The 19,970-nt window shown below is 42.5% G+C and overlaps 1 protein-coding gene across 16 annotated transcripts in view; it reads left to right on the top strand.

Moving 5' to 3' along the window:
* The window catches only part of RALYL (RALY RNA binding protein like), a 643,381-nt gene that overhangs the window by 567,042 nt on the left and 56,369 nt on the right, over positions 1–19,970 (top strand). For 14 of the 16 annotated variants that reach the window (XM_048841084.2, XM_048841083.2, XM_048841088.2 and 11 more), the window contains one exon: positions 14,879–14,926. The exons of the other annotated variants lie outside the window; for them this stretch is intronic. In XM_048841084.2, the coding sequence (XP_048697041.1) occupies positions 14,879–14,926 (48 nt within the window). The remainder of the gene's footprint in view (positions 1–14,878; positions 14,927–19,970) is intronic. 16 annotated transcript variants of the gene reach the window in all.

The following is a 19,970-nucleotide window of genomic DNA, read 5'->3' as shown; positions in this document are numbered from 1 at the left end:
ACAACACAAAGATTATTCGTGTGAAAAAAATAAGGGCAGATAAGTATATAGGGGAAGCTTAACGCAGGGATTTGAATGCAGTAACAAGAAGGTTTGATGGGATAGACGAGGGGGAGCCAGTGGATGTTTTCAGAGGGAGGGATGACACTGTAACACTGGTAGACAAGTTTCAGAGTAACAGCCGTGTTAGTCTGTATTCGCAAAAAGAAAAGGAGTACTTGTGGCACCTTAGAGACTAACCAATTTATTTGAGCATAAGCTTTCGTGAGCTACAGCTCACTTCATCAGATGCATACTGTGGAAACTGCAGAAGACATTATATACACAGAGACCATGAAACAATACCTCCTCCCACCCCACTCTCCTGCTGGTAATAGCTTATCTAAAGTGATCACTCTCCTTACAATGTGTATGGTAATCAAGTTGGGCCATTTCCAGCACAAATCCAGGTTTTCTCACCCTCCGCCCCCCCACACACAAACTCCCTCTCCTGCTGGTAATAGCCCATCCAAAGTGACCACTCTCTTTACAATGTGTATGATAATCAAGGTGGGCCATTTCCAGCACAAATCCAGGTTTTCTCACCCTCCGCCCCCCCCCCCCCACACACACAAACTCCCTCTCCTGCTGGTAATAGCCCATCCAAAGTGACCACTCTCTTTACAATGTGCATGATAATCAAGGTGGGCCATTTCCAGCACAAATCCAGGTTTTCTCACCCCCCCCCTTTTTTTTTCCCCAAAAACCAGACACACAAACTCACTCTCCTGCTGGTAATAGCTTATCCAAAGTGACCACTCTCCTTACAATGTGTATGAAAATCAAGGTGGGCCATTTCCAGCACAAATCCAGGTTTTCTCACACCCCACCTCCCCTCCCCCCCCCCCACACACACAAACTCACTCTCCTGCTGGTAATAACTCATCCAAACTGACCACTCTCCTTACAATGTGTATGATAATCAAGGTGGGCCATTTCCAGCATAAATCCAAGTTTAACCAGAACGTCGGGGGGGGGGGGGGTAGGAAAAAACAAGGGGAAATAGGCTACCTTGCATAATGACTTAGCCACTCCCAGTCTCTATTTAAGCCTAAATTAATAGTATCCAATTTGCAAATGAATTCCAATTCAGCAGTTTCTTGCTGGAGTCTGGTTTTCAAGTTTTTTTGTTTTAAGATAGCGACCTTCATGTCTGTAATTGCGTGACCAGAGAGATTGAAGTGTTCAGTTTGGATGAGCTATTACCAGCAGAGGAGTGAGTTTGTGGCGGGGGGTGAGAAAACCTGGATTTGTGCTGGAAATGGCCCACCTTGATTACCATGCACATTGTAGGGAGAGTGGTCACTTTGGATGAACTATTATCAGCAGGAGAGTGAGTTTGTGTGTGTATGGGGGTGGGGGGTGAGAAAACCTGGATTTGTGCTGGAAATGGCCCACCTTGATTATCATACACATTGTAAAGAGAGTGGTCACTTTGGATCGGCTATTACCAGCAGGAGAGTGGGTGGAAGGAGGTATTGTTTCATGGTCTCTGTGTATATAATGTCTTCTGCAGTTTCCACAGTATGCATCCGATGAAGTGAGCTGTAGCTCACAAAAGCTTGGAATCATAGAATCATAGAATCTCAGTGTTGGAAGGGACCCCTGAAGGTCATCTAGTCCAACGCCCTGCTCGAAGCAGGACCAATTCCCAGTTAAATCATCCCAGCCAGGGCTTTGTCAAGCCTGACCTTAAAAACCTCTAAGGAAGGAGATTCTACCACCTCCCTAGGTAAAGCATTCCAGTGTTTCACCACCCTCTTAGTGAAAAAGTTTTTCCTAATATCCAATCTAAACCTCCCCCACTGGAACTTGAGACCATTACTCCTCGTTCTGTCATCTGCTACCATTGAGAACAGTCTAGAGCCAACCTCTTTGGAACCCCCTTTCAGGTAGTTGAAAGCAGCTATCAAATCCCCCCTCATTCTTCTCTTCTGCAGGTTAAACAATCCCAGCTCCCTCAGCCTCTCCTCATAAGTCATATGTTCTAGACCCCTAATCATTTTTGTTGCCCTTCGCTGGACTCTCTCCAATTTATCCACATCCTTCTTGTAGCGTGGGGCCCAAAACTGGACACAGTACTCCAGATGAGGCCTCACCAATGTTGAATAGAGGGGAACGATCACGTCCCTCGATCTGCTCGCTATGCCCCTACTTATACATCCCAAAATGCCATTGGCCTTCTTGGCAACAAGGGCACACTGTTGACTCATATCCAGCTTCTCGTCCACTGTCACCCCTAGGTCCTTTTCCGCAGAACTGCTGCCTAGCCATTCAGTCCCTAGTCTGTAGCGGTGCATTGGATTCTTCCATCCTAAGTGCAGGACCCTGCACTTATCCTTATTGAACCTCATCAGATTTCTCTTGGCCCAATCCTCCAATTTGTCTAGGTCCTTCTGTATCCTATCCCTCCCCTCCAGCGTATCTACCACTCCTCCCAGTTTAGTATCATCCGCAAATTTGCTGAGAGTGCAATCCACACCATCCTCCAGATCATTTATGAAGATATTGAACAAAACCGGCCCCAGGACCGACCCTTGGGGCACTCCACTTGATACCGGCTGCCAACTAGACATGGAGCCATTGATCACTACCCGTTGAGCCCGACAATCTAGCCAGCTTTCTATCCACCTTATAGTACATTCATCCAGCCCATACTTCCTTAACTTGCTGACAAGAATACTGTGGGAGACCGTGTCAAAAGCTTTGCTAAAGTCAAGAAACAATACATCCACTGCTTTCCCTTCATCCACAGAACCAGTAATCTCATCATAGAAGGCGATTAGATTCGTCAGGCATGACCTTCCCTTGGTGAATCCATTCTGGCTGTTCCTGATCACTTTCCTCTCATGCAAGTGCTTCAGGATTGATTCTTTGAGGACCTGCTGCATGATTTTTCCAGGGACTGATGTGAGGCTGACTGGCCTGTAGTTCCCAGGATCCTCCTTCTTCCCTTTTTTAAAGATTGGCACTACATTAGCCTTTTTCCAGTCATCCGGGACTTCCCCAGTTCGCCACGAGTTTTCAAAGATAATGGCCAATGGCTCTGCAATCACAGCCGCCAATTCCTTCAGCACTCTCGGATGCAACTCGTCCGGCCCCATGGACTTGTGCACGTCCAGCTTTTCTAAATAGTCCCTAACCACCTCTATCTCCACAGAGGGCTGGCCATCTCTTCCCCATTTTGTGATGCCCAATGCAGCAGTCTGGGAGGTGACCTTGTTAGTGAAGATAGAGGCAAAAAAAGCATTGAGTACATTAGCTTTTTCCACATCCTCTGTCACTAGGTTGCCTCCCTCATTCAGTAAGGGGCCCACACTTTCCTTGGCTTTCTTCTTGTTGCCAACATACCTGAAGAAACCCTTCTTGTTACTCTTGACATCTCTTGCTAGCTGCAGGTCCAGGTGCGATTTGGCCTTCCTGATATCATTCCTACATGCCCGAGCAATATTTTTATACTCTTCCCTGGTCATATGTCCAACCTTCCACTTCTTGTAAGCTTCTTTTTTGTGGTTAAGATCCGCTAGGATTTCACCATTAAGCCAGGCTTGTCGCCTGCCATATTTACTATTCTTTCGACTCATCGGGATGGTTTGTCCCTGTAACCTCAACAGGGATTCCTTGAAATACAACCAGCTCTCCTGGACTCCTTTCCCCTTCAAGTTAGTCCCCCAGGGGATCCTGGCCATCCGTTCCCTGAGGGAGTCGAAGTCTGCTTTCCTGAAGTCCAGGGTCCGTATCCTGCTGCTTACCTTTCTTCCCTGCGTCAGGATCCTGAACTCAACCAACTCATGGTCACTGCCTCCCAGATTCCCATCCACTTTTGCTTCCCCCACTAATTCTACCCGGTTTGTGAGCAGCAGGTCAAGAAAAGCGCCCCCCCAGTTGGCTCCTCTAGCACTTGCGCCAGGAAATTGTCCCCTACGCTTTCCAAAAACTTCCTGGATTTTCTATGCACCGCTGTATTGCTCTCCCAGCAGATATCAGGAAAATTAAAGTCACCCATGAGAATCAGGGCATGCGATTTGAGCTTATGCTCAAATAAATTGGTTAGTCTCTAAGGTGCCACAAATACTCCTTTTTACTGATAGACAAGGAAGATCTCATATGCAGTGGTGATGTAGCCATGTTGGTCCCAGGATATTAGAAAGACAAGGTGGGTGAGGCAATATTTTTATTGGAACAACTTCTGTTGCCGTGGGAGACAAACTTTCAAATGTGCACAGAGCTCTTCTTCAGGTCTGTGAAAGGTACTCAGAGCGTCACAGCTAAATACAAGGTGGAACAGATTGTTTAGTGTCAGTAGTTAACACGGGACAAGTTTATTGTAAGCGCAGAAGCTTGTCTCTCTTACCAACAGAATTTAGTCCAATAAAAGATATTACCTCACCCACCTGTAATATCCTGGGACTAGCACGGCTACAACAACACTGCATACGTGTTCCAAGGGATCATTCAAGGTGAAGTGGCCTGCTAACACCTCTCCAGTCATAGAGGGGAAAGGGGGAAAAAAGGGCTGGGGAGAGGGATGTAAGTGGTTATAGATTGTTATAATAAGCCATAGAGCCAGTGTCCTTCCTATTCAGTCCATGATTTTTAGTATCTAGCAAAGTTATGAATTTAAACTCCAGCACTCAACTTTTGAAGGTGTTGTGCAGGTTTCCTTTGAGGATGGGGACTGAGAAGTCAGGTATAGAGTTATCGCTTTGTGAAAAGTGTTCACCTACAGGTGATAGGTGTTTTTGTCTTTTATCATTTTTCTGTGTGAGATCATTCGAGAGTGTAGTGACTGTATTTTTTCACCCACGTAGTTGTGATTCGAGCATGCAGTGCACTAAATGAGGAACATCACGTGTTGTGATAGGCATGTGCAGGACCCATGGATGTTGAAATGTGGGGGGGGTGTTAATCATTGTAACAGTGGAGATATGTCTACAGGTTTTACATCTGTTCTTGCAGGGTCTGGTGTTGTTTTGAGTTTGTGCATCCTGGTCTGTGTGGAGCTTGTTTCTGAAGATGAGCTTTGAGGGCTTGGGGTGTAGCCAAGGCCAGAAGAGGGGGTTCAAGAAAGATTTCTTTCAGGATGTGGTCTCCATTGAGCAGTGGTTGTAATTGTTTGATAATACCCTGTATGGGTTCCAGTGTGACATGGTATGTGACAACTAGAGGTGTGCTAATTGGAAGGGATTTTAATTCTGTATTGAAGCAGGTTCTCTCAGGGTATTTTGTGGCCCATTCTCTGATGCAGCCACTTCTCTGCTGGGGTGTCCTTGTTTGGTGGAGGCTATTTAAAAAGGTGTATACCCCAGCGTAGCAAAGCAAAGCCTCTCCGGCGTGGTGCCTCCTGCTGGTCACCTGGGAATTAGCTCTTTTCCAGCCTCGGAGCGCCCTCTGCTGGCCTGTTTCTCACCTGCTTCAGGCTCGCATGTCCCTCCCTGACGCTGGTGTCCTTTTCCTCGGGGTTCTGCCCCAGCAGTACCCCCACACTCTGGGTCTCCCCTCCCAGGAGGGCCCCTAACCCTCTAAGCCCACGTTGCCTCAGTGGCTACTGCCAGTGATCATTTAGCCCCCTTTCACTAGGGCAGACTGCAGTCTATAGTGGCCACTCATCATTGGCAAGGGAGTAGGACCTGCTGCCTTTGCCTATCCCCGGGCTGCCCCCCTGCAGCCCCAGTACCTTTTGTAGGCCTTCAACAAGGCCTGCAGCCTGAGGGTTTACCAGGCTGGAGCTCCCCTGCCCTTCCCCAGCACTGCTTTGCTTCCCTTACTCCCAGGTAGCTAGCCCTTCCCACTCCAGGACTAGAGTGAGACTCATTGAGCTCCTGGCTCACAGCCCTTTTGTAGGGCCAGCTGTGGCCTGATTGGCATGGCCCCATCTGCGGCTGCTTCCCCAATCAGCCTAGCCTTTCATAGCCGCAGCCCTCTCCAGAGCTGCTTTTAATCCGTTTCCCAGGAGTGGGGTAACTGCCCCACTACATCCAGACTTTCTCCTTGGAGCATATTCTGTAGTATCTGCTGTAGATAACAGATTTCTTAGTGTTTGGGCTGATTACGGAGCTTTGAAGATAGATGTGGAGATCTTTGGGTTTTTTGTGTATAGTTGTCTGCAGGGTTCCATTGCTGAAGCTGATCATGGTGTACAGGAAGTTCATGCTAGTGTAGGAATGTTCTAGAGAGAGTTTAAAGGGTGGCTGGTGGTTGTTGAAGTTGTAAGTGGAAATCTGTGAGGGAGTTTAGGTCATCTGTACAGACGATGAAATTATAATTGATATATCTCAGGCAGAGGTGAAAGTAAGCCGGTCCGGTCTGGTATGGCGTACCGGCAAGAGCCAGTACACCATGCCGGACTGGACCGGCTTCCCCAGGCTGGCACTTTAAAGGGCCTGGGGCTCCCTGCAGCCCTGGGCTTTTTAAGTCTGGGAACTTAAATTAATAATTATGCTAGATACTAAAAAACATGGGCTGAACAGAGAGCCTTGATTTATGTCTTATTACAGCAACCTACAACCCGCTAACCCCCATCCCAGCTTTTTTTCCCCTTTCTCTCTCTGACTGGAGAGGTGTTAACTTGCCACTTAACCTTGAATGGTCCCTTGAAATATTTCTTAACTACTTAAGCTAAACATTCTGTTCCACCTTGTATTTAGCTTTGACACTCTGAGTATATTTCCCAGACCTGAAGAAGAGCTCTGTGTAAGTTTGAAAGTTTGTCTCTCTCACCAACAGAAGTTGGTCCTAAGGAAGATCTTGGCAGCCACATTTTGTATGGACAAGCTTGGGGCAACTTGTATGTCAGAGAGGCCTGAAAGAAGGTTGTTACAATAATCAGGACAGGAGATTGATGAAGGCCTGGATGACAGACTTATCAATAGAGTTGGAGAGAGAGCATTTTTACGAATGCTTTCTTTTTATATGTCTGACACAACTACCGTGAATGATCATCTTCACTCACTCATAGACACAGCGTGGGCAATCCATGTTGGCTTCTCTTTCTTTATCCATGCCCACCTTTTAACTGGTCTCTTTGTAGAAGGGATAACTCATGAGGTGCTTAAATGATTTGAAGAATGGAAACAAAGCGCTCAGTACATTGGAGTCTCAAACCCTATCTGTACAACCATACCAGGTAGAAAATGTCAACTATATCAATTACCCAGTGCAAGTGGTGAGCAGATAACTTATCTTTACAAAACAGTGAGAGTGCTCAAGAATATAAGGTAGTTAGACAAAGCATGCATGCTGGGAATGGAAAGGAAGAAAGGCTACTGAGCCGGGGGTAAAAGTAAGTAATTTCCCTCTTTTTTTCCTTTTTGTTTTCTTCTATTTGCCTCCTGTCTTCTTTCTCTCCTACCACTTCTTGTTTTCCTTTTTGTGAAAAAAGTGAAGCAGCACATCCTTCTCCAGAATATGGAAGCATTCTTTTATAGGGGAGACTCTTCTCCCACTTCCTATACCAATTTGGCTTTATGAGAAGTTAACAGGTACAGTGGTTGCCATTAAAATGTCAGCATTTTCCAATAGTTACTATACAGTGAGTCAGAGATAAAATAGTGTTTCCTTATACTTAGAGTAGGACATAGATATGGTATTTCAATTATTGCCCAGAGTTATCTGTTGATAAATATTGATATTTTGTATGCTGCTTGCCAACTACACTTTTGAAAAAACAAGTGATGTAGAATAGGATAAAATACTGGGCAACCAAATTGTCTTTTGATTGTCCAGCAATAATAGACCTGTTTCCACTCTCCATTATGTTGGTTTAAATCAGAAGTCACTCCATCAAAGTCAACAGATTTACACTGGTGTAAATACTGTCTAACAGATCAAAATCAAGCCCACTTAATTTCAATGGGTTAGCGCCAGCATTTTATGACTCTGCGTAAAGGGAGAAAGAGCCAGCCCTTGAATTTGTTGTTGTTGTTTTGTTTTTATAACTCTGAAATTGTCACCTTATAATTTATGAATCCTTTATATACTGTGCTTTTCTTGTTGTTGCATTCATTGCTCCTCAGGCTACCTCTCTTGAGAGTATATAAAGTTTCCAGAGCTCTATTTTTGTAACCTAAAGTGGTTATTCTTTCAGATCTGATGCTGCAACTGTAATTTTAATTTATCAATCCGCCATTCAGTGAAATGCTGTAGCAACATTTGAAAAGCGTAAACCTGTCATTTATCCCTATACTTGTCAAACTGAGTTAAATGGCACTCCTGTGACATGTACAATATTTCCAATAAATTGGATAATCAATCATGTATATGTACAGTTTGACAGGAGTATCCTGAATACATTGAATTCAGAATAGATTTTTAAGGGGCAGAAGCTCATTACTCTTGAACTAAAAAAATGCTGTAGTGGCATCAAGGCTGGCCTCGCTTGCTCTATACAATTAAAGGACACCTTGGGAAATGGTAAGGTAAAAAACTTTTTCATTCTTTGGTCTAAAGTTCTCCTGGGGAAAATGTAAGAAATTGGAGATTACATCAGATGACCAAAAAAAAAAATTTACCAGGGGTAGAAATACATGGAAACAGTAAGTAGATTTATTTAGGATTCTTGAACTAGAAAAGTAATGATGCAGCATTTGGTTTCTAAAAGCGTTGAACTAGCCACAGTCGAATGCATTGTGCACACATGCACAACAGCAATTTTTGAGCAGGAACAATAATAATACTTAGCACTGATGCAGCATGTGACATTCTTTGGGCTACATTTCCATTAGAGATCCAGCCCTTTTGCAGCTCTCATGCACCCTATGCTGCTCTGACAACAGGGCCAGTTGTTTCTTAGAATCAGAGAGCCTTATCCCTGAGTCCTTGATATCCCCTGTTGCCCCGAGTGGAGTTCCTCTGCTGGGGAGAATCTGTCCCTCTGTGTGCTTTACAAGCTTAGACTAATCCTCACAAATCCCAGGGAAGGGCCTAATGTCGCAAACTCCACTTTGAAAAATGGAGCCTAAGTGGCTTGTTCACTATTCATGCTGGTCACCAGGCTCAGGATTTCCCCAATCACATTTTAGTGGCAAACTACTTTCATCTTGTGAATGTGTTTTTGAATATGGAGTACAAATATTTCCTAACAGTACATACAACCTATGGATCCAAACCAGCTCCCACGAAATTAATGAGGAAACTCCCTTTCACTTTTCTGAGTGCCGGAATCGGGCACCAAATGTATACATGGCTTGCTATAGTAGCAGTTTATTGAAAAGGTAGAATTGACTGAATTGTGCCTACAAATATGAAGGCAAGAGAGAAACTAGCTTTATTATTACACACAGGGTGCAGTTCCTGCGTGTTGGACTTTCAAGAAATCCTTTTGATTTTCCCACAGAAATCAGAAATAGTCTATGTAAATGACTGTATCTCAAGAAAGTGTGTTCCTTTGTGATCTCCAAACAAACCATGCTGATCTTGTCAATTTCCTTTGTAAGAATTTGCCTTCCAGTCCTTCTAAATATTCCCTTCCTTCTTTTCCTAATCCAGACCTACAGAAAAATCTTAGAACCTTTGAAATGATGACATGGGTCTTTCCTGCCTTAATTTTATACACACAGATCAGTATTTACATGTTGGACCCTTTGATTTGCCTATATGTGCACAAACACAGTTAAAATTGACCAATAATTGAAATTTCCAGGTAATCAGCTAATTTGAAACTTTACCATCTTCAAGCATTTTGACTGGGGGAAAAAACGGGGTAGGGGACCTTGCCTACTTGAAAAGGTGAACTACACCACAGAAATAAGTTAAACCTTAAATTTTCTATAATTCCTTTTTATCCTCTGGCACTTTCTGGTTTCCGAGAAACCCTCCAGAACATGTTAGTCTGAGAAATCACTAATGACATTTGTCCCTTGACAGTAAGTATGTCAGCCAAAATCAGACTCTAAAGACTGTTTTCTGTTTATCCCCAGAGCAGATGTAGCACGGGCTGCAAAATAAGTTTCTCCCAATGTGTCTCAACCCTGACCTAAATGGGAGCATCTCTATTGTAGAGATGGTAGTTGAGTCCCCCTGCTCCTTCCGTCTTTGGCCTCAGTGGTGAGCTTGTCAATTAATATGCTAATTAGTGCCACCTGTATTGTTGTTTTTGTAGGATGTGGACTCCTGTCCACTAAGAACTGGACTGAGATCTCCAATTTTTTTCAAATAGACCACAGAAAATCAATCAGGTGACACTGGCTTTTAGTAACTACCAGCCTAAGATGGATTCAACCTGACAGTTTAGAGGTGAAAGGCTCCATATCCCATTGTTAATTCCCTACATAGGTCAAACAGTTCCCCAACTTTAAATTTTTGACTGCAATTTTTAATATTTAGATATCAGTTTAACTTAGGCTCAATCCCGTTTGTATTGAAAGGATACATTTTTTGCAATCGTTCTTTGTGAGAGGAGAAATGATTTTACAAATGACTGGATCGCTAGTTTAAATCATTGTGTTGACAAGTACTTCCTAAAGAGAGTTGGATTGAAAGAATATTGCTTTAGTATTGAATATTTTTATCAAGCGTTGACAACAAAGGAGCAATGGATGGTGTTTAGTGGTGATAGTGCTGTCAATTCTATTAAGACGCATCGTGCCTGGTTTATAAACAGTTACAATTTACAAATAAATCTGAATCTGTACTGAAGAACGCAAAAGAGATATTAGCTACAGGGTAAATCGCATGCAATATTCAATCTCTTACTGCAATAAAAATACCAAAAACAAATTCTGCTCTCCATTACTCCACTGAAGTCAATTGAGTTGTCTAAGTTTTAAAGTAAATGAGAGCAGAATTTGATCCTTGGTTTATAAAAGTTTATAAAACGTTTTGCTGCCACAGAATGTTGATCACAAAAAAACAATGTCCTAACATAAATAAGAGCTTAATAATTAATAAATTTAATTTTATTTCAAAGGTACATAGAAAGGCACAATTTTGCATTTTCTTGACTGAAACTCATAGAACTCCTGATACTCAACTTTCATGTGCCTGTGTTCAAAATTATACCTGTGAAAATCTATGGGAATCCTTTATTCTTAAAGACTACAGAATTTAAAGTGAAATGTGGTTAAAAAATACAGCATCTCCAACAGCACGCAACCAATTCCAGCAGGATTTTTTTTTTTAGTGATGTTGAGCTTAACAGGAATCCATCTTACTTTTTCATTGATGAGTTTTCTTTGGGCTCAGAGTGAGCATTACAGGGTGTTTTACTGTGTCTTTCATTTTGTTAGTAGCTTCACGCACACAGTTAATTGTGTTGTTAATGTTGCAGAGATGTTGTATGTTTGTGGGTAGGTTATTAGCCAGTTTTTAATGCCATTATGAAACTTCTGATTCAACTAGTCCACAGGATTGTTTAAACCTCTCTCTGTTTCCAGCTTTCTGTATATTTGGTAAACTAGACAGTACAAGTGGATTCCTGCAGCATCTGTAACACAGATTGGTTGCTAGGGAATAACTCTCAAGAGGTTAAGAGTCCTGCAGTCACCTTGATCTCTGGGCCAATGATCATCTGCTAATTTGCAGCTTCATGTTCTGCAGTGTAGCAGTGACTAAATCATTGTGACTGACTGCTGGCTTGGAAAAGTGTGAGCAATTAAGGCTGTAGCTGGGGAGAATATATTGGTCTTTTACAGTGTCACCTCATGATTACGGTATTGTCAAGCATTGAAAAATCATGAATCGGCTCCCCCCAAAATCATGAGGTGGTTTAAATGACACATTTTGGATTCTTTATTTTTGAGCCTTTTCAGGTACAGACTGTTCATATTTTCAGTCTCTTATCGACAACCACGAGGGCTAAAAACTTACGGTGATGATCTGGGGCTATGTCAGTACAACTTATGAATTCTGATTAATAGTGTGAAGTGGTATTACGAAAAACTTCTGTATAATGAGTGACTCTATGTATGTGGATCTATCATCACTCACATGCAGTAGCAGGAGCACACCAGGCAGAGATACAATGGGGTGGTGCTTCAGTCTCAAGGACCCTATTCAGTGCAAACACCTAAAGGATGGTGAGTGGCATCGTTAGAAAACCAGTTTAGCTAACTCCTCTGAAGTGATGGAGGAAGGAAGGGGCTGTGGAAAATTATCCAAAAGACAGAACAAAGGTGGCCAAGAGGAGTTTAAGTAGCAAGATACGCAGGAATGGAGGAAGCCAGACAGAAAGAGCAAGCATGGGGCAGGAGAGAGCAAGGTCTCAAACTGGGGAAGGGACTTCATGAGGGAGAGAGGTCACCCCTCATGTAACACTCTGCATGAGTTGAGGACACCTTGCCTGCCTGCCTGCTTTCTTTGCACCCAGATGGTCCCCAAGGACTCACAAAGGAAGGGCAAGCTAGTGAGAACATAGCAGTTTAAGACGTATTGTTTTGTCTGATCTGTACTCTCCTGAGCTCTATGTGATTAAGGAAAAGAGCATTCATATGTTAGACTCTGGACAAAGTGTGTGTTTTATGCTTCACAGCTTCTGTATGCCCTTGAGAGTAGCTTTACACTGTATATCAGAAGCTTCACATCTTTGGCAGAGTTCTGTGACAGGGGTGTGTTTAAGTAACTGAATATCTTGGGGGTCAGCGCTAGTCCTTGGGCTAAGGGCAGGTGGGCTGAGGAGCCCCATTTCTGAGATGGGAGGGCAGACTAAGTCTGTGCACAGAAATGTCCCACAAAGAACAGAGGATGATAGCACACAGATGTCGCGCCTAAAGTGCCAGAGACTTTTTTGTGTAACTGTATTGCTACTATACATTTTTAATACATGGGATTTAATATTATGGCATTCATAGCTCCCTGTACAAAGCCTCAGTTAAACAAGCTTTCTCCAGGAAACTAATCACAGTTAGCTCAATCAGGCCTGCTACTTCCAAGGTCTGGTTCAGTGAAATCTGCAACACCTGCATGGCTGCTGGTACAAAGTCAGCTTCACTCAGGGCCCTGAGTCCCTGGGTTGGAAACCCAGAGCAAAACAAGACGTCTAAGCAGACAAGACCCTTTCTAAGACAGAACACCTACTCCTTTTGAGCTATTTGGGGCTTACTACCCAACCTAAGTTCACAGCGTGTTCACTCAGGGTGATGCACCTTCTCCAGGGTATATCTTTTATGATTTCTGCCCCTTTCATAAATACAGTTGCATTCATCATTTAATATATTTCCCCAAACCAGCACACAAACAGTCCCCCAAACAATATAACAAAATGTTGGTACAGAACTGCATTGGGGTGACATTATAATAGATCTAAATTACACCTGTCAGAGCTAGCTTTTTTCCCCTTTCTCCTATAAGACAGTTTCTTTTCCCTTTCACCTTCCTAGCTTTGGGCCTTACAAAAGAAAAAAAAAAGAAAGAAATAGGTGGGGCATCGGAAGGAAAAGCCAAACATTTTCAGTTAAATTGCACACACAGAGAAATATTTTAAAAAACAGGTTATTTGCAAAAACTTCAAAATTAAATGTTGAAGGAAAAAATCTGGGGTTTTTTGTTTGTTTGTTTTTCCCCCTGATCAGCTCTGCAAACAAGGATTGTCCAAAACATACTATCTATCCTACCATGGGGAAGAGCCATCCCTGATAAGACACTTACTGTTGTGTGTTTCCATTGTTGTTTTTTTCTGCACACATTTTCTTCTATTTTTTCATCCTTTCTAAATCCGGCCCTCTCTCCTTTTTCTTTTCTAGTTTCTTGTCTAAATCTTCTAATTTTTCCTTTGATAATTTCTGTATCTTCTTCCCTTTTATTCCTGTGCTCCTGGCTCATTTCCTAATGAGTTTCACCCTCACTTACTTGTAATAGTTTATCCTCTCAGGCAACTGAAGCAATGTGTGTTTTGTCTTCCCTGACCTTGTCCGAGTACCTGCAGTAGCTGGGAGAGTAAAAAATCCCCTGCAGCTCATTTTGTTGTGTGCAGACCTTTTACCAGCTCTTCAATCTTCTTTTTTTTTTTTTTTGGCCACTGTGATAGGCTTCATTACTGACACTCGCTACAGTGGCAAGAGGTGATTATTGTGACTGGGATACTCAGGAATGACCATGCTAAATTGACTTTGCACTTCCCATATCAAACATGGTTGTTCTCTAGGCCTTTCCAGTTCCCACCTGCATTTATTTGCCTTGATGTCTAGTTACTAAGTATGCCTCCAGACAGTTTCTTCGCATCTCTCTCAAAGTGGCATGCATTTCCCTTTCAAAACCTAAAGGAACGGCATGGAAACAGACCTCAGGGAGAAGTTACTGTTTGTAAGATACCTCATCTGTTTTCCTAGAATCGCTTCTTTTTCTCCTTGTACATTTTAGGGTTTTTTCAGTTAGAAGGCTCAGGCAGCAAGAGTCCCACCACCTCATGTTCTCATCGGTCAAATGTTTTCATCCCCTGCCTGTTGTTCTTAATTACAGGCCTTTTTGACCCTCCCACTGGGTAACCTAGATGAACACAGAAAGAGGGAAGAGGAAGGCCGCAGATTTGGAGTCCTTGCCTCATTTGAGCCCTAAGAATTATACTAATAGTCATCTAATCACCGAGCTGTTATGCTGTATTAATTTCTTTCCATATGTGCTGCCAGCTTCTTTCATTGCTATGTGTAGGGGCTGTTAATAATAATTCACATTCCCAAATGTACCAAAGACTAGTAGTATGCAAAATGGCATCATATCAGATTTAGAAATAACCTTGCTAAATCCTTTTCATGCATTAACAATTATAGAAATTTGGGGGGCTGGAAACAGTCTTCAAATGTTTTTGACTGTGAAAATAAATTCGTATTACAATAATACCACAAATATTTTAATGAAAGTAATTTTTCTATATGCCAGTTCATTATTGCTTTTTGTGTTCTTTCCACAGAGGTTATGTCTTTGATTATGATTACTACAGGGATGATTTCTACAATCGGTATGTGTGATTTTATTTCTACAGATCCTACACAGTTTTCACTATTTATTTTTAATGCTGTCACATAATTTACTTAGAGAGGGTTTTGGTTTTAATTTTACACAATATTCATTATCTTTATTGCATTTTGGGGAAAAAACTCTCTAGGAATAGACTCAATTTAAGATGAGATTTACAAAAAACCTTGAAGATTCATCCCCTCACTCCCCAGGTCCTCCCATTTCTTCACGTTAAGCAGTTCTGTTGGTGTCCTGACTGTCTGAAAGCTCTTTTTTGAGCTTTTCCTTTACTGAAAAATTAAAGGATGCAAAAGGAAAAGTCTGTGGTTTCTTATCCCTGCAAAGTTCTTCCCCAGTATGATTTCACTGGGATACATTGCAGATGTGGAAGTTCTTTAAGTATGAGGGTTTGAGAAAGTGTTTATCTTGATGTTTATATTTGTGAAATGTCTCCTGAGAAATGTGTTCTTTCAGGCCTCTTTCTAGAAAGCTGAAGAGATCTTCCATCATGTAATCATTTGCATATACTATTCTGCGGCAACTGCAGAGGTATAGATTCAGATAGGGTATGCAGAACAGAGGAGGGCCATTTTTTTTATAGCACCTTGCAGGAAGAACAGACCAACAGTGAGTGGGGTGGGCTTAATATCACCTTTGTGCCCTCCAAATTCTTTCTTGATCAAAATTCTTTCTTGATCCCATCCCTTGGTGTGAGTCAGAGCAGCACCAAGTGTCACTCCAAGTACTACCTACCATAGCTGCCTATTGGACACTCTGGGGCCCACAACATCCAGAGCACAGTGCTCTTTTACCATACCTCTTCCCTCCTATTTATAAGCCTACCTCCAGCACACACCTACACTAGGGGCAGCAGAGGAGAGTAGTGTGGGGCTGCTCTGCCAGCACTACGCCAGCAGGTGAACCCCTTTATTCAGGGCAAAGGGACCATAGCAGGGACAGAACGGGGCCTGAAATTTTAGGGAGAAAACAAATGAAGTGGTAATGTGTCCTGTAAATCTATATTTTGAAGCATTTTAGAAACAAAGAAATTTTCATCCAATAGGCCACCTATGCAGGTTCCTTTGTGGCCATTTGTTTTGCATCCCTTACTCAATGACCCTAACACCTCAGGCAGCACTGAAGATGGTAGACACCTGGAACTGTGAGCCAGCACCTCATCATACTCCCACTTTATCAGACCCTGGTAATAATATAGTGACCTCATCCTAAGAGAGGTTCATTTGTGGTGTTTTCATCTTCACCTTCTCTGAATTTCTTCATCGGAGTTGCTATGATGGTACAAGCATTTCACAAAGTACTTTTTTGTGACTGTCCATAAATATAAAGGGAAGGGTAAACCCCTTTAAAATCCCTCCTGGCCAGAGGAAAAATCCTCTCACCTGTAAAGGGTTAAGAAGCTAAAGGTAACCTCACTGGCACCTGACCAAAATGACCAATGGGGAGACAAGATACTTTCAAAAGCTGGGAAGAGGGAGAGAAACAAAGGGTCTGTGTCGGTCTATATGCTGCTTTTGCCGGGGATAGACCAGGAATGGAGTCTTAGAACTTTAGTAAGTAATCTAGCTAGGTATGTGTTAGATTATGATTTCTTTAAATGGCTGAGAAAAGAATTGTGCTGAATAGAATGACTATTTCTGTCTGTGTGTCTTTTTTGTAACTTAAGGTTTTGCCTAGAGGGATTCTCTGTTTTGAATCTAATTACCCTGTAAGGTATCTACCATCCTGATTTTACAGAGGTGATTCCTTTACTTCTATTTACTTCTATTTCTATTAAAAGTCTTCTTGTAAGAAAACTGAATGCTTTTTCATTGGTCTCAGATCCAAGGGTTTGGGTCTGTGGTCACCTATGCAAATTGGTGAGGATTTTTACCAAACCTTTCCCAGGAAGTGGGGTGCAAGGGTTGGGAAGATTCTGGGGGGAAAGACGTGTCCAAACTACGTTTCCCAATAAACCCAGTTAGAGTTTGGTGGTGGCAGTGGATATTCCAAGGACAAAGGATAAAATTAATTTGTACCTTGGGGAAGTTTTAACGTAAGCTGGTAAAAGTAAGCTTAGGAGGGTTTCATGCAGGTCCCCACATCTGTACCCTAGAGTTCAGAGTGGGGGAGGAACCTTGACAGTGACTGATTGTCCCCAAGCATGAAAGCTATGTGAGTTCTGCAACCCTACAGTCTACCTTAGGATTCAGTAATGTAGGTATAATACACGGGTAACAAGAATGATTAGAGGTAAGAAATAAATTACATATGAAGACAGATTGAAAAGATTGAGAGTGTGTAATTTAGAGAAAAGATGATCAAGAGGGGAGGTGATAGAGGTATACAAAATAGTGAGTAATAGAGAGAGAAAGCATGGTGTAGAATTGGGCACTCCTATTTACTATTTCTCTTAATACAAGAGCTAGAAGACATTCTATGTTCTTGCTTAGTTAGCTTCCTAACACAACCAGGCTATTAATCACTAAAGTGCTCTCCTCTGGGCTATTCCAACCCTGTCTTTGCCTTGCAGGTTAACAGGTGTACTCAAGTCCTTTTGATTCAGGTGGTATCCAGTCCCTGACAATGGTTACTCACAGAAATCCCAGATCTTTTCCCCCCAGAGGAGCAGTGTACTCCAATTTAAAGTTAAACCCCAATCCTGTATAACAATCACCACTTTTAATAAAGGTTTCAGAGTAGCAGCCTTATTAGTCTGTATCCACAAAAAGAAAAGGAGGACTTGTGGCACCTTAGAGACTAACAAATTTATCTGAGCATCCGATGAAGTGAGCTGTAGCTCACGAAAGCTTATGCTCAAATTAATTTGTTAGTCTCTAAGGTGCCACAAGTCCTCCTTTTTCTTTTCACTTTTAATAAAAAGGCTTATTTAAGAAAGAATGGAGAGTTAACTAGAAATAAGAGAGAGTGGTGGAAACAAATGGTTATGATACAAAACAAAATCATAAAAAGCAAAGCTGGGTCTACTCTTATTAAGAGTTACCTTTCTTATCTAATAATAGGTTTTCCACTCCAAATTTCAGTCTGTTACAGAGCTGGCCAGCTTCACAGGAGCCAGGATCCAATTTTTCACGAGAACATCTCTGCTCCCCAAGATGTCTCCTCAGTGACAGGATACAGGGTTTCCCCACCCTATGTGAAACCAAAAGAATCTTTTATCTTTATTCATAGACAGGGTGATTGTCTGTTGTAATGTTCCTTTTTTTACCTTCAGGGGGTTTCAGTTGTTTGTGGTTGTCTCTGATGGTTTTCCATTCCTAGTCTTGGGATGGAGCAAGGCTAGACAACTGAGCCTTACATTACACTACCAGCTAACCAGGGCAGAGCGACAACTCCCTCCTGCTTGAATGGGCCATCACCTAGGCATATGATCTGGTGACTAACTTTTACTCCAAGTCCATAAAGCATATTTGCAATATAATTACATTCTTCCTTAAATATTACCCATACATACATCTCACAATGATTATGAATCTTGACATCCCGTTTGCTTTTTTGACTGCCGCTGCACACTGCGTGGACATCTTCAGAGAACTATCCAAAATGACTCAAAGATCTCTTTCCTGATTAGTTGTAGCTAAATTAGCCCCCATCATATTGTATGTATAGTTGGGGTTATTTTTTCCAATGTGCATTACTTTACATTTATCCTCATTAAATTTAATTTGCCATTTTGTTGCCCAATCACTTAGTTTTTTGAGATCTTTATGAAGTTCTTCACAGCCTGCTTTGGTCTTAACTATCTTGAGCAGTTTAGTATTGTCTGCAAACTTTGCCACCTCACTGTTTACCCCTTTCTCCAGATCATTTATGAATAAGTTGAATAGGATTGGTCCTAGGACTGATCATTGGGGAACACCACTAGTTACCCTTCTCCATTTATTCCTACCCTTCGTTCCTTGTCTTTTAACCAGTTCTCAATCCATAAAACGATCTTCCCTCTTATCCCATGACAACTTAATTTATGTAAGAGCCTTTGTTGTAGGACCTTGTCAAAGGCTTTCTGGAAATCTAAGTACACTACGTCCCTGGATCCCTCTTGTCCACATGTTTGTTGACCCCTTCAAAGAAGTCTAATAGATTAGTAAGACATGATTTCCCTTTATAGAAACCATGTTGACTTTTGCCCAGCAATTTATGTTGTTCTATGTGTCTGACAATTTTATTCTTTACTAGTGTTTCAACTAATTTTCTCGGTACTAATGTTAGACTTACCAGTCTGTAATTGCCGGAATCACCTCTAGAACTCTTTTTAAAAATTGGCGTTACATTAGCTATCTTCCCGTCATTGGGTACAGGATGGTCCACTACAGGATATCTTACACCTCCGTTGAAACTTTGTGTACTGGTCACCGCCTCTCAGGAGAGTGACGCACTGGTTGGATCCAATATGGCAAATCATATGATTTATAATTAGGGCCCTACCAATTTCACAGCAGTGAAAAACGTGTCACAGGCCATGAAATAAGCCCTTCCCCATGAAATCTGATCTCTCCCTTGCTGCTGGGAGTGCCCGAGCCAGGGGGCTGCTGGCTGCAAGTCCTGGCTGGGCTTGGGGGGGAGAGGACTTGTCCTCCCCCTGCACGGCTGCTCTCACTTTCACGGGGAGATCAGACCCATCTCGGAGAGCCTCCCCCTGCTGCAGGAAGCTCCAGCCCCAGAGGTTCCTGCAGCTGGAGGAGGTTTGTGGAAGTGGGTCCAATATCCCCCTGCTGCTGGGAGCATCCCAACCAGGGGGTTTCTAGCTGCCAGTCCCTGCTGGGCTGAGGAGAGACCGGACTTATCCTTCCCTTGCATAGCAGTTCTAGGGGAGTGCAACATGGGGAGATCAGACCCACTTCTGGGTATCTTTTGGGTTGGGACCCCCACAGTTATAACACCATGAAATTTCAGATGTAAACAGCTTAGCTGAAAACATGAAATTGCCCAATCTTAAAACCCTCTGGTCGTGAAACTGATCAAAATGGATCGTTAATTTGGTAGGGCCATATTGATAATAAAGCATACCATATGTACACTAAAAACAG

Source organism: Caretta caretta, chromosome 2 (genome assembly GCF_965140235.1).
Source record: "Caretta caretta isolate rCarCar2 chromosome 2, rCarCar1.hap1, whole genome shotgun sequence".
NCBI lineage: Eukaryota > Metazoa > Chordata > Testudines > Cheloniidae > Caretta > Caretta caretta.
Note: the sequence above shows the minus strand (reverse complement) of the source record. Positions and strands in the feature narration are given on the sequence as shown.